This window comes from Acanthaster planci, linkage group LG09, assembly GCF_054643075.1.
Source record: "Acanthaster planci isolate LZ-2023a linkage group LG09, COTS_SCS, whole genome shotgun sequence".
NCBI classification, from domain to species: domain Eukaryota; kingdom Metazoa; phylum Echinodermata; class Asteroidea; order Valvatida; family Acanthasteridae; genus Acanthaster; species Acanthaster planci.
In genome coordinates this window covers 5,259,561-5,274,645 of record NC_141785.1, presented here as the reverse complement: position 1 = coordinate 5,274,645, position 15,085 = coordinate 5,259,561, and the positions used below count along the sequence as shown (strand labels likewise).

At 42.7% G+C, this 15,085-nt stretch overlaps 2 protein-coding genes across 2 annotated transcripts in view; one reads left to right on the top strand and one right to left on the bottom strand.

The window, feature by feature from the left end:
- LOC110976901 (uncharacterized) overlaps positions 1-5,028 on the top strand; it is an 18,885-nt gene extending 13,857 nt beyond the window's left edge. The window contains exons 11-17 of the mRNA XM_022230602.2: positions 415-502; positions 768-935; positions 1,382-1,497; positions 1,927-1,987; positions 2,260-2,343; positions 2,905-3,108; positions 3,629-5,028. Of these exons, the coding sequence (XP_022086294.2) occupies positions 415-502; positions 768-935; positions 1,382-1,497; positions 1,927-1,987; positions 2,260-2,343; positions 2,905-3,108; positions 3,629-3,730 (823 nt within the window). The 3' untranslated portion in view covers positions 3,731-5,028. The remainder of the gene's footprint in view (positions 1-414; positions 503-767; positions 936-1,381; positions 1,498-1,926; positions 1,988-2,259; positions 2,344-2,904; positions 3,109-3,628) is intronic.
- On the bottom strand, positions 4,163-15,085 carry sgcb (sarcoglycan beta). The gene is made up of 7 exons (XM_022230601.2): positions 14,939-15,085; positions 13,025-13,228; positions 10,798-10,980; positions 10,393-10,429; positions 8,659-8,819; positions 7,462-7,590; positions 4,163-7,288 (listed from the first exon to the last, which is right to left on the bottom strand). The coding sequence occupies exons 1-7, from the start codon at positions 15,047-15,049 to the stop codon at positions 7,076-7,078; spliced, it is 1,038 nt and encodes a 345-aa protein (XP_022086293.2). The 5' UTR covers positions 15,050-15,085; the 3' UTR covers positions 4,163-7,075.

The following is a 15,085-nucleotide window of genomic DNA, read 5'->3' as shown; positions in this document are numbered from 1 at the left end:
TAGTGAAGCACTTGATATCGGATGAGGTGTAAGCTTGATAGAGGCATTTACTCTGCATGAAAGACGATGGAACATGTTGTTGTGAATTCTGTTTGCAGTAGCGGATGACATCTATACTCATCTCATGCTTGAGTAAATTGCCATTGTGTTTTGACACACACAGAGACTCCAACTCGTCCATGGAGATTGAGTGTGTGAGGAGCCCTCGAGCAGCCATGGGCCACGGTCAGATCTTAATATAGCAAATGTTGCTCTCTGACAGTTTCAAAAAGGTTACAAGGCATGAGAAATGTCTCACAAATCTTGAACACATGATCTCCAAGGGTCAACATTGGTAAAGTCCAACTTTGTAAATACCATGGTCATACCGGCAGAGAGTACATTGTGTCTTTTTTTTTTGGCTTGTCCTCTCAGACCAGAACCTGACTCAGCTACTCAGATTGATGATAGCTTGGTCCGTCTTTTGACAGAGCTGATGAAGTCTCAACCAAACCTTGTCATTGTAAGTTCTTCAGCTGTGACCAAATTGCTGAAGTGATAGCCGTATTTCTACCAAGTTATTCTCTTTTCCTCAGAGGTTTCTATTTATCCTGTTTTTCATTACCATCTTTTTATTCATATTTGTAGGCCTTATCAGAACCAGACTTTAATAGTTAATGGAGGTTTATATTATTGACAAATTTTTATACATTTTCTATTGATTAATTGTGTTGATCAAACATGTTAAAAGTCCCCTGGGGTAAACTTTCTGATGTATTTCTTGGCAGTTTCTGTTTGGTGATCATGGTGACCGTTACCATGGCAATCACACTGACCATCCAGGGAGCTACCTTGAGATTTTCCTTCCCTTTCTGAGCATAATTGTCCCTAGATACGTAATGGAGAAACACCCTGACTGGGAGAGAAATCTACTGATCAACAGTCAGAGATATATAGTAAGTCAAAGAAAGATTTTTCTGTGATTGTTACACCATTCAAGTCTTGTTGTTTGCCTTAAAAATGAATTGGTCACATGCCTTGGGTTTGGTTAAATTTATTAGCATTAAATTGGTGGACATTTTAATAACATTGCCATTGTGTGCTAAGGACATTACACTTGTGAGAGATACTAAGGTTTTGTGCACATTCAAACAAAATATGAATTTGCATAATCATACCCTTTGCATATGTGTACATGTAATACGTCCTCCTGGACTCTTCTGATGAACACACGACGTAGTACCATGCACAGTTGTGAGCCATAGTCTACAGAGAAGTCAATAGCCATAAATGTCTGTTGTCAGCTTGTGCCTGTGTATTTACAACCAGGGAAGACCTAGACCTAGCCATAGGCACACAATTTGGACACAGCCTCAACAGTGCTCTTCTCCATCCCACACAGGTTCACTATGATCTTCATCACACCATGAAATCTCTCCTTCACTACCCAGCCTTGCACAATGTATCCGGACATCTCTCCAAGCACTCCTACAATCTCTTTACCCAGGTTGTAGCAAGGTTTGTCGCAATCCAGACAAATTCATACTCTTTGTTTCATAGCAATGCCATTTATCTATATCAATATTAAAAATCAACAAAATTAATAGTAATTTTTGCAGTATAGCCTTCTTAATGACGGTTATGCAAAAACCTTGGAAATGTAAATTTGTGTTAAACATGGTCTACATGTAGTCAGCAAAATGACGTACATTATGGCCTGCAACCCTTCCTGAATCTTCTAAAATCCTTTGCTGTGGGGAACCAATGGTACATTCCCTGCACAAAGTTGCAACAGCGCATCATAGATAAAGTAATAACGCTGTGCGGTAGCCTTGTTCCATCAAAATCCCACAAAATCTGTGTTGGATTTTTGTGGGAATTGGTTAGCATGAGAGTGGAAAAAAGGAAGTTTGAGATGTCACCAGTGTATCTCTGTTATCCAATCAGATCGAGGACTTGCAGTGGTGCCAACATACCGTATTGGAGCTGTGTTTGCGGCGGTCCAAAGGTTGTGTGTCTATGAAGTTCTTTTTTAATTAATGCTCAACTGTATGACTGCATGAAACCAATGGCACATTCTTTGTATTCAACTTTCAACACTTTATAAAGTAATTTCCTGGACTCTAGGACTCTGCCATCCTCAATCCAACAAAATCCTTCAAAACCTCCTGGCGGATTTTGAAGGACCTGTAATGGCTAGGGTAAATACAAAAAATGATTTGGCAAATATCTTAATCTTAGATACATGCATCTGATATTTGTTGTGTGAATTTCCCTTAGTTTTTACCGCAAGACAGATGGACAGACGAACATTTTTCACTAGCAAAGGCAGCTGTAGATGAGATCAACCAGAAACACTCAAAGGTAATTGTAAGATTGGCGACAAAACCTCAAATTTGTGAGAACAAATGAGGATATTGAACATTTGTAGATGAAGTTGTGACTACTTCAGATTAGAAGCCATTTTGGTTCCAGAGTCCACGTGCATGCTTACTTGTGAAATGATCAGTCATCTCCAGCTTTGGCCTGTTGATTGTTAATACCTTGAAACATTATAATTGGCAACCATTTTCTGCTCAATTAGGGCTGTGTAACCCCACCCATAGCAACCCACCATTTGGGGAACAAAATGGCATCTTTCTCCATGTCATGCACATCCTCATGTCACATCTCCCAATGTACAGCTCTTGCCTGTATTATCTAAATATACATTTAAGTTGGCCTCACACTGAGTGAGGATAAATTGTAGATGTTCTGTCAAATCTCAGTCCAATTTCTTGAAACTGCTAAGCGAAAATAATCTGTCCCTTTTATTTAAATGGGCTGGTACATGTATCCGACTCTCTCTAAGCTGAGCTTTAAGCATTAAACAACACTTGGCTTGGTCAGCAGAGCCTTAAAAACGTTTGTGTCTGATCTCGATAGGATGCCTTACTGAAACAAGATCCCACCAACAATAACCTCACAACAACTTGCATGGACATCAAGCTAGCTAACGTCACCAGCATTGCAGCCTATGAGCATGAATACGCCGGCGTCTTCACAGCTTACTACCACATCACGTTCACATCCAACGAAGGGCCATCAGTTTGGCAAACAACGATCGATAACAAAGCAACTGTTGACTCGGTGAGTAGCACAGATGTGGAACGATAGAATACTCAAACTCATAAAATGTTCAGACTTGCTCAAATTGGCTTCATCAGCCCAGGCTTTCATCAAGAATTACAATATCTGCCTGTCATGTAAAATCAACATTTTGAAGCTGATACCTCTCAGGTCGTCAGCGTGGTGCTGCTTTTTCTGCCGAAATGGCATATTTGAACACAGCAGATCGCTAGCAGCTCCCAGACTGAAGACAACTTTTTCAATGGCAAGGCAAAACACAAGTTCTCTCATTAACATTGCCAGATCATTGTATCAGCTGGTCACCATATTTCAACTTGGTCTTCAAAATCCTGTCAGTTTTTTCTCTGTTGCTGCACGAGTGGCATGAGAAGTGTCTCTACCCAGTCCACAGGGCTGCCATTGCTGATTGGCTGTGAGCCATTCAGGATCCAACAATAACCTTTCCCCACAAAATCCCCCACACACCGACTCATCAACTGTTTCCTTTGTTGAGGCCTTGCTTTTTTTGTTTCCTTTTCAGCTGAAGCAAGTTTCCCAATACCGAAAGTATGAAGACTGTCGGGATGACCGAGTCTCCATTGAATTCTGCATTTGCCGTCAGTTTCCACCAGGGACACCATAGCAACGGGTCATGTTGTATTCTTCATTATCACACGCGACATTTTGTTTCATCAGAGGTTTTCTTTAAACCGTTGTCTCCATTAAAAGGTTTTGGAAAAGTTGCAGGTTTGTTTGCGATACCAAATCAAACACAATAGCTTGGTTGTGTCTTGCAAGACAAAAGTTTGAAAATGAAAAGAAAAATTGAAATAGAAGTGTCCTGGATTAAAGTTGCCATAGGCTATTCCTGAAACCATCATATTCCAACACCCCAGCTGTCCAGTGGTATGTATTCAACCTACAAGGAGCTGTCATTCCCTGTGTTGAGTGACACACCGTGAGCTGTATACGTGTAGTCCCAAGTCTGTCAAAATCTATCAAAACAAGGTGTGAGGTTTTGACAGAATTTGGTGGTTTTTAGAATTACAAACATTTTCTTAGACTATTAGGAAAATTCACTTTTGTTTTGGTATTTATTGTTACTTGCAACTGTCTTGACTATTAGCCAAGACGATGGATAGATTTACATTACCTTTACTTAAAAACACAAAAACTGTAACTTTGAATTATAAAACATTGCACACTTCGTCAATAAATAACACTGAGAAAACGGATGTAACAATTTTCACCCAAGTTGCAAAGCTTAAAGTTTGGAGGGACTGGAGTGACCTTTGCTCTTTTTTCATACAATAAAGCGTGGTTTCCGTATCAGCGTGAGAAACACAGAGAGCAACGCAATCAAAATGCAAACTGAAACTGGAACTGGCAAATGGAAACCATGTCAAACGGACATGTCGCCACAAACGCAAACTGGTCCCAGACGTTGAGCCCAATCCAACTTTGACGCCTGACTGCGTCAAGTTGCTGAGTAGGCCTATAGAATCACACACGCTGGCATGACGGGCATACAATGTTCCTTAGTGCCACTCCTTTTGTCAATTTTCTCCTTATTACTAGCACATGCAGCCCTAATTGTCAACAAAATAGCTTACCATAAACAAACTACATCTAACTGGAGTATCAGTTTGGCTTCAAGAGGCAACATTGCCCCTAAAAAAAGGCATGTTGGGGGGGGAAAATTGTCCGAGTTTCGAACGCCATTTTGTTTAATTTTTTGGGTGTTGCACTACAAATGACCATATGGAAACCAGGCTTCACAGGCCCTGCTTGGTGACATACCTTCTTTGTCTGTTTACTAATGCATTTGTGAAACTTTCTAAGACAGTGCAACAAATTATTCATGCAGACTTGTTCAAATAAGTTAAACTGAACAGAAAAAAGGTATTTACAATAAACCATGATGACACAGGTATGAAAGAACGATGTCATTGGTCTTTAATTGAGTGGGCCTTGATCAAACCAGCCCAGAGAAAATAAAATTTGTAAGCCATGATACGAACTGTAATAAAATTATTGCTCAAAGATGAGCCGTATGTTTCTGAATAAAAACCAAGGTTTGAACAACAAAGTTACCAGGGGTGTGAGTGGTCACTTAAAATTAAAGCTGAAAAAAATTGTGTACATACAAGGTGTACAAAAAAAACCCCTGAAATTCAGGGTCAGCATCTTCAAAAAATGCTGAAATCAGCTAAAAAGCTGAATTCTCACACCCCCGGTTACTTAAGAAATTGTAAGCCTCCACTAATTGGTGCACATGTGTGATGTGAAGTGCAAGAATTTTTCGTCTGAATATGCACAAAACAAACACGTTTATGCTTTTGCACGAACGCCGAACTCAAACTGTACTCAGGTGTTGGATAACAGTAATGCTTGGATTATTTTACGACTGAATGTCAACTTTGGGCCAGTGCATACATCAGGCCCGAAGGTGAAGCAAATTTGACCTCAGAAAATCTTTACAGTGAAATTTAAGCTGACATGTTCCACTTTTGTGAATTCACAGCATGAGCATTTTGATCTGACGTCACAACTTCCACGTATGTTTGGTCCCCACAGACCGTGCATGCATTTAGTTTGTGTATTCGCACATGTGCAATAGTGCAGACTGACATCATGGTCGTCGGCCTGAAAAAATTATTCTAGCAGACGACGTATATCAGTGGTGACCCATGTGGGGGATAGTACTGCTATTCCCCTTGAAGACCTTGCGTGTGAATAAATTGCCACGAGTCTATCAAATGGTGATAATAGCTTCTGGGGAAAAAGATCGCCGGAAAAAATCAAAGAAAGTGGAAAATGTCAATTTTTTGACAAAATATGATTATGAAATATTTTCATTTTGTTACCTACATGTAGCTTTGTGTCCAATTTTCTCAATTTTGCCGAGTTTACCTTCGAATAACTTTGATGCCACATGAAAGACTTATAGTAACTCTTATGTACAAAAAAGGTTATTACTGCTAGGAAGAAAATCGTTTCTTTTACTCAAATTTGTGTCTAATTTTCCCAAGTTTGCAGAGTTTACCCTGAAATAACTTTGATGCCACATGAAAGACTAGTAACTCTTATGCATAAAAAAGGTTATTACTGCTAGGAAGAAAACCGTTATTTGAAATTCACTTCGTTTTTCATTGGGACCCATTTTCGTCATTTTCCGTGTTTGTCACCTTACCTAGTGCTGGATTTTCACACTTTTGTCAAATTCCCCTCAGATCATCGGTGATACTGTCTGGAAGACTGATATTTTTTGTATCTATCAGCTCATTTTTTTCAAGATCAAGAGCCACTTTTCTGAAATGCAGTTCGTTTTTCATGCGGATTTAAATTTCCACACTGAGTTTAGCAGCTGTCAAAAATGAGATGTCCTGATTTTAGGCACGTACACATCCCTGGATACGAGTGCGTATGGGTACAAGTTAACCTACTGCATTGCACAAACACGTACAATCACGGCAAATTGCCTGACTAAAAGGGACAAACAAAAACTTTCATACGGTTTCCTTCTTGCATGATACTCTCTCATTAGAGTGTTCATGATATTCTTCACCATTCACAAGTAGAAAAATGTCAGGGAAAACTCGGCAAAACTGAAAAAATCCCCTCTAAAATGTTGGCTTCACTTCCAACTTCTGACTCTCTTACTTTGGAGGCACGAGACAAAGACAGGCAAAAATTTGGCAGAAAATAGATTTTTATCGTGTGCAAGTTAGCAAAAGGGACTTTCAGTGTTGAAATACTAATCGGTATGGAAATGAAGGGCAAACAACTTTATCTGAGCTTGATGTTGATCGATTACTTTTGGGGTCCACCTGCCCGAGTCAAGAGCCATTTTACTGGCCTCTGGCGCTGTAGTGGCATTCAGTGCGCATGCACACCAACTAAAGTGAGGGGCATGAACATACGTGCCTCACATTTATGTTTGCATTCGCATCGAGTATGAACTGGCCTTAACACAGGCAGTGAGCAGTTAAGTGCACAGGTTGAAGTCACTGGCCAAATTAGCACACGGGTGTTGCACGCTAGATTGCACCCTCACTTGGAATATCCGGCCTGAAGTCTTGCACGCGCACAGCTTGAAAACGGAAGCTTTGGGTCTGTTGCCTACACTGGTGCTGGCTTTGGGCAGCAACGTAGCATTGAGGAATGTGCCTGCACTGCCGTCTAGTATGAGTGTTGACCTCTGCAGAGAACAGAAATGGTTAGGTGGGTAATTTGGGTTAAATTCCACTTGTTAGGTTTTGGTGCCCCTAAGATCATTACAACTGCAATTTTCAAGCTTCTGATCTATGACAAGAATATCAGTTTAGTTTTGACAAGTGCGACTGTTGATTCAATTTTCCAAACTTGGCTCACCGATGTCAGGAGAATGTCTCTCGCCTCAGCCTGCAGTTGTTTAGAGGACAAATCTAGAACATCGCTGCTGAGAAACTCCACCAGCCCATCAGAACTTACGGTGAGATCGTCTTGCGTGTCGCTCACAATCTGAGTGGTAAAGTTGACCGGGAAATGTTTCAATTGCTGGACAACAGTCATAGTGTCATGAATATTCAGTAATGAAACTTCACAACTCATTTTTCCATTAATTTTAACCCTGCCAGATGCAGCACAGTGCATCAGGTGTAAAAGACTGATGCCCTTTGATGCACTGGCCAATCAACAGCAGCCAAACAAACCGGTCATGTGGAGACAATGGGAGCTAGTCCCATTGATCAATGCCACTGTTGGATCTTGTGGTGACTGGCAACCACAGACTCCCAGGCCGTTAGGCCTTGGGGAGAGTTGACCTATTGGATCTTGTGGTGACTGGCAACCACAGACTCCCAGGCCGTTAGGCCTTGGGGAGAGTTGACCTGTTGGATCTTGTGGTGACTGGCAACCACAGACTCCTAGGCCGTTAGGCCTTGGGGAGAGTTGACCTGTTGGATCTTGTGGTGACTGGCAACCACAGACTCCCAGGCCGTTAGGCCTTGGGGAGAGTTGACCTGTTGGATCTTGTGGTGACTGGCAACCACAGACTCCTAGGCCGTTAGGCCTTGGGGAGAGTTGACCTGTTGGATCTTGTGGTGACTGGCAACCACAGACTCCCAGGCCGTTAGGCCTTGGGGAGAGTTGACCTGTTGGATCTTGTTACACTGGGCAGGCAGGCCACTTCCACAAATAATGCAGACTGATGTGTCTGGCAGGGTTTCTGGCCACAGTACCCTCAGGGTTAGGTTTAAGAATGAGGTCAATGACTGCCATGATTAAAACCATTCTTTATAATGATTAGAGATCGCAAACTTTTTACCAACTTCCCAGAGCTTTTATTTGGGACTGAAATCAGTACTAAAATCATTTCTTTTGGGAATTTAGTTCAGCTGGTAAATAATTTCAATCCATCACCATCAAAACTGAAAACTGATTAATATGAAGTACAATCAATTTTACTTGATAGTCTATCTGCAAAGGAACTTCACCATCCTAATTTAGACAAATTTACAGAAATATTTACAAGTTCCTCCAACCTCTATTCTGGCCTAATGATGCTATGCTAACAAGCGGCACTTGTACCCTGTTCGTGGTGATTAGTGGGGACTGCATCGTGTCCATCTGTGTGGGCAAGACCGCCTCCTTGCTGGTGTCGGTGTGGAAGACCGTTGCACCTGACCTCGGATTGACGACCTTTAACCCCTTGCGACCTCGCATGACAGTCTCTCCACTACTCACTTCAACTGTACAAGATTCCAAATGGGAAAGTTCAGGGGGTTTATTCTGGAGACTTTGACATTTCACATTGGTTATTGAAAAGACTCAGATTAACCGTAGCCATCCCCAACCCTTCAAGATCCACTGGACGGTTTTGGAGGATTGAGGCTGCCACGATAATACTCCATTCCTGCTTTTGAAGGATACATTGTCTCGAGGTTATAGGTCAGACCTTGTGTTGTTTATATTCAGCCATGCATCAAATCATGGCCACATTATATGTGAAATCATCCATACTGCTCCAGGATACCATACACAATGTAGCCTTGGTCAAGGCATTCAGCGCAGCGCAGCGCGCACCAGCCGCTCGCTGACGTACATGTAGTACGTACCTGCGTATATACATGTAGTGTACATACTTGCATAAATTGCAAAAATCAAGGAGAAGACCGACCTCACGCAGCCTAAGAAATATGCAAATCAACTGAACCAGGACGAATACCTTTCTGCAACCGTCTGCAGAAGCTTCTGTTTTTCTTTACTTTTGGACTTCTAGCGCACGACCTCGTGTGCGAATATGAATAGATGCAGGCGTGCGATGAGTGCACAGTGACCAATCTCACTGCATAATAAGTAGACACATGCATAATACATCAACGTGAACTGGCATGCATGATAACCATGTAAAATGGCGGACCATTCAAGACGACTGCAGCACGAAGAGTTGTCTTTTTGCTTGAATTCTGCTGCAGACAAATGAATGTTGGGTGATTTCTATGCCGAGCAGCGGCAAGCCTTAGAATACTTTCTGCAGGGTCACAACGTTTTTGTGACTTTGCCAACAGGCTACGGGAAATCTGTTATTTGTCAGGCTACACCTTTCTGCTCGGAGCTCCTCAGAGCAGATACAAAGCCCATAGCACTAGTCATTTGAAAAAACATCAATCACACTCAGCAAAGCAAAGGCGAACTCGATCTCTGGTTACTCTGATCAGCTGGCAAAATAAATACTGTTGACTTGTCATGTACATGTATAGCCAAGTATGCGTTCAGTTAACCTTTCACCTGAATTATGCAGTTACTATGTAGCAATGAACCGATCCAAAAGCGTATTTAAAACATCGGTTCTTGTCATAAGAATAATGAGCACTGTCCAAAACAGCTTCCATGGACGGCTGCACCAAGGCATTTGTCCCGGTTTGGCTGATTTGCATATTTCTTAGGCCACGTGAGGTCGCTCTTCGCCTTGATTTTGCAATGTATGCAGCTATATACGTGTACCTGTACGTGCGCGGGTACGTCCTAGGTCAGCGAGCGGCTGGTGCACGCTGCGACGAATGACGAATGCCTTGACCAAGGCTACACACAATGTTGCAACATAATGAGAGGAGTTGCTGGAAGATTTTAAAGGATTGAGGCATTGAGGCACCCTTCCACAGAACATATTCAAAAATATCGGAGGATTTTGGAGGACGAAGGCTGTATCCAATTTTTTCATGGGGGCAGTCGGAGGATTTTGAAGGATTGAGGGCGCATCCTAGCCAAAAGGGCCTAGGCCGTTAGGGTTAATCATTTCAAGTCCATTTTGCAACAACCTACCTGAAGCAACAGGTTTCTCATACGCAACCACCTGCACCTAGCAAAACAAGAGGATAATTATAATTAAGAAGATAGTTATGGACAACTGAACATCAATATGCTCTGATTCCAATTACCACAAAATGACTGACAAAAATTATCTTAAGTCTAACATTCTTGGGTGATTACCTAGCAACCGTCCACATCCTTGCAAATCTCAAGACCATATAGTAAACTGTGCACACGAACAGCTGGACTCTGTTTATTTGAGGTATGCTTAGTCCTACATGAAACAGCTCCTCTACCAGCGCAGAACTCATCCTAACAGATTCCAACAGCCCTGGTGCCCTGGTGCTAGAGTTTGACTGGTTGGGGATCGTTAGGGTGACGACTAAAGTTAGGAATCTGGTCACAAACAATGCTTACTGCTGAACTTTGACCCGTTATCTCCAGGTCCTGCCCTACGTAGCCGCCAATTTCTCCGTGTGAGGAGACGACGCTGTCAATATCAACCTCGTCTAGGAATCGCACCGCCCCACCCTTGAGAAACTGAAATGACTGTAAGCCGTTCATGTCAATGCGCAAGGTCCACATCATCAGGCCCGTTATCTGAAAGTAGGACAAAGAAAACATCCCCCAATTGTCTTTACAAAATCAATTCTCTCTGGATGGAGTATTGAAAGGAAACAGGCAAAAGAATTTAACCATAACACTGCCAGATGCAGCACAGTGCAAAGTCTGATGCCCTTTGATGCACTGGGCCATCAACAGCAGCCAAACAAACTGGTCACGTGGAGACAATGGGAGCTAGTCCCATTGATCAATGCCACTGTTGGATCTTGTGGTGACTGGCAACCACAGACTCCCAGGCCGTTAGGCCTTGGGGAGAGTTGACCTGTTGGATCTTGTGGTGACTGGCAACCACAGACTCCCAGGCCGTTTGGCCTTGGGGAGAGTTGACCTGTTAGATCTTGTTACACTGGGCAGGCAGGCCACTTCCACAAATGATGCAGACTGATTTGTCTGGCAGGGTTTCTAGCCTAGGTGCATGTAGGTAGGCGTAAGAGTTTTAGGGTGAATGTTCTGATAGAATTGATAATGTGACATTTTGAAAAACTATGATTAGAAATCCCTTTTTTTGGGCGGGAACTGACGGCTGAAAAATACTGGTAGGTGAAATCTACCCTCAGTTGAAGTGTACCCTCACCAGTAAAAGAAAGACAGAGTGGCACCAAGTTTTCCAACCCGGTTCTTGCACGCGTTTGGTGTGCATACAAAGACTATACATTCCAGAATAAAATCGCTGCGCGTACTCAGCGTGCTCCATGTCCAACTTGCATATATTTGCCGCCTGTGTGGTGAGCTCGTACCAAAGAACTATCAATTCATTTGAAAACTCGTGGGCACTTAGTCTTTGGAAAACAAAAAGTTTGACCAGCAATAAATGAGAAGACAAGTTGGTACAGTTTTCAGTTTTTTTTCTCTCTCTTTAAGTCAGTCATGATTTCTAAACTATGCAAAATACGGACCTTATGTAAGGTTTTTCCTTATTTACATAGCATGCATGGTTGAAATGAATTGGCTCCAAGGATAGTGGGAAACCTTAACCACTTCCTGCTGGGGACACTGGATCCGGACACGTATGCTTTATATGTGTGGCCGGGGTCTCCGAACTCGGACAAAGGGAACAGGGCCTTGTAACAAAAGACCGTACTTGGAACAAAAGACCAGGCTGCTGGGCATTACCAACAGTTTTTCACTCTCAAAAGTGGAGATAATCCTGCCTTGTTTGAAACCATGGTATACCATGGTTTGGGGTATTTAGAGCCAGCTGATTACCAACGGGGACAAAGGCGCTCCACCACCGCAGCGATGAGCCACACAGCACCGCTGCCTGCTAATCTGGCCCCTATTGAAAAGAGGTCAGTAGCGCACACTGAGCCAGGTTCGTGAACAAAAGAATATTATGTAACACCACAAAATCTGGGCTCTTTTTACAAGGCTGCAGGCCTGGCTGAAATACTCGGGCGTCAATAGATTTTGTCTGTCTGGCTAGAGTGGACACCAGACATGCCTTCACGTGTTTGTAAGTGTTCAGTAAATGAAGATAGGAATTTTTTAAGAATTTTGAAAACAGAAAAAATGATAAATATCCCGCCCCAGCATCATCAACATTGATTAATGCCCCGGCTGGAAATGGTTAAGGCTCTTGGTGGTGGCAAACATAACGGTCCTTTGTAGCAGTTCTGAGCACACGCACATTGTTCTGAGCATGTGCACATATGAGAATGCGAAATATGCGAAAAAGGATCAGCATGACTGCCCTCAGCATCTCAAAGTCTCTCATCACGCTGAAAGAGGATGAAAAATTTGGTCAAGTTCCAAATTTGCACAAAATAAAGTTACGGGGCAGCGCGGACATCTGGGATTCTCGCAAAATGGCACGTACCCCGCCAGTGAAAACAGTGACCATGGCGACATAAGCACGCACCAGCCAGTCCGAGCATCGAGTTACACAATCTTTTCTTTGATCAGTACATATGCGCAAGCTCGTTGCAGTTGTTTGCACCAGCGCGGCGCGGTCGCTACCTGCAACTTTGTGAAACTCCTTGATGTCCGTGCGGCCCCATCAAACATTTACAACTCTACTCACTGCTAAGTTGCCAACAGCAGCGACGTACAATAACAGAAGGAAGCAGTAGGCAAAGTAACGCTTTCTCCCGCGAAGCCCCGTCTTGTGCAGGTGGTCTTCGTGTACTGGCACATGACCAGCTCGGAAGTTGCTGTTGTGTTCCTTGTTCACACGTCGTCTCTCCAGAGACTTTTCGAGCATTGACAGGCGCCCGCTAGTCCCTCTCTGGGAGTGTGATGAATACAAAGGGGGATTTATCAAACGAGCAGGATGTGTGACACGTCAAATCTTAAATTCTTTGTTTTTTGGGGTCATGTTGACAACAAACACCCATTTTGAAGTTAGACTGTCAGACATATAACATCAACAAAATGAAAGTACTGTGGAACTTTGTTAATTAGAGCTTTGTTAAATAAAAGCCCTCGTTAATGAGAGCAATGTTAAATCCAAGATCTCGTTAATTAGAGCAATGTTAAATACATGACCTCGTTAATTAGAGCTATGTTAAATTCAAGACCTCATTAATTAGAGCAATGTTAAATACAAGACCTGGTTAATTAGAGCAATGTTAAATACAAGATTCTGCTTCTAACAAGGAAATTTTTAGGTCTCAATCCTTTGATTTTCACTGTTTGCATTCCTGATAATACAAGGGTCCTGTCATAACAAGGTAATTGGCCAAGTCCAAAGGACCTGTTATTAACGAGTTCGACTGTACATAGGCTGAATGACTATCAGATGTTGCCAAAATGAGCATGTGATGTGGTCCAAGTAACTTAGACTCTACATATTGGCTTTTTAAACATTGGGAAATGGTCGGGCGACTGATTGCCGAGTAGTCTAGCCCTAAGACTGGTTTTCCTATTTTGGCCATTGCACCATGCAGGCGGCATGTGCTGGCAAGCACAGCCAAATAACATGACCAGTAGAGGGCGCTATATTCACAAAAGACGACCTACCAGAAAACCAGTCTTGTAGAATCTGGCAGGCTTACCCGAAATATTCTGAGCATACCTCACGTGCTCAAAATCCAATGAACAATTGCTCATGCACACTGCTGAAAACCGCAGTTCTGCATGGCACGCTCTTTAGCGGTGCATTATTATTCATGAACTAAGCACCCTTTCTTGGGGCATGACTAATTCCTGAGCGCCGTTATGTTCAGTGTAGGGTCCAATACTCGGACTAGGCATGATGGGAAGAAAGCATCACCAGGATGAGATAAATTGGAATAAATTGCCATTACGTCACTTGCCCCCTCATCGTCTCGATGGCTGTTCCATGTCAAGATAACTAAACTGCTGCCAAAGTTTTGGAAGAGCCCATTGGTACATGTAGTATCTTATCGCTCAGTCCGTGTATTACATGTCTTGACATGGAACGGCCGTCAAAACGATGAGGGGTCAAGTGACGTAATGCTCAACAACCTTATTTTAAAGATGGCGACTGAGAGAGCGAGCCCGTTAGATTGAATGGATAAAGGCAAAAAGACTGGAAAATACCTGAATAACATGAATAAAATCATTCAATAAATGGTTTTTAGAAAGCGGAAAGGTCAAGAATCATGTTCGTGTGCAAAAGAAATTGCACCCACGATGATAAGTGGGTGCGCCGGAATGTTCAATACGCCGACACAAAATTGCGTAGACGGATGTGTGGCCAAGGATAAATCGGGAGTGATCCGTGCCACACTAGTGGGGCTAGTATTTGGTAGGCCTAAGTAGTGCGAGCGTGGCCGTGAGTGCGAAGTAGGCCTAGGCCTCGCGTCTCCTGTGTGTGGATTCGTCCCTCTTTTTAGAGCACGCTGGTGAGAACTAACGGCAAAAGATAATCAGTTTTAACACTGACACAGCAACAAAAGCCACTATTGCCCTGAAAACGAGAGAACATTTGCATTAAGAGAGAAATCAACCTGAAAATTGGCAGCTAAATTACCTGGTAAGCGGATGTAGCCATTTTTCTTTTAAAATGTAGTCTGTTCCCACCTGCCACATCTGCGCAAAACCGTTGTAAAACGTGAAATGGGTACACGAGGAACTGTACCATTTCTTTGCAAACGTCTTTTCGGATCTTCCTTGGCGT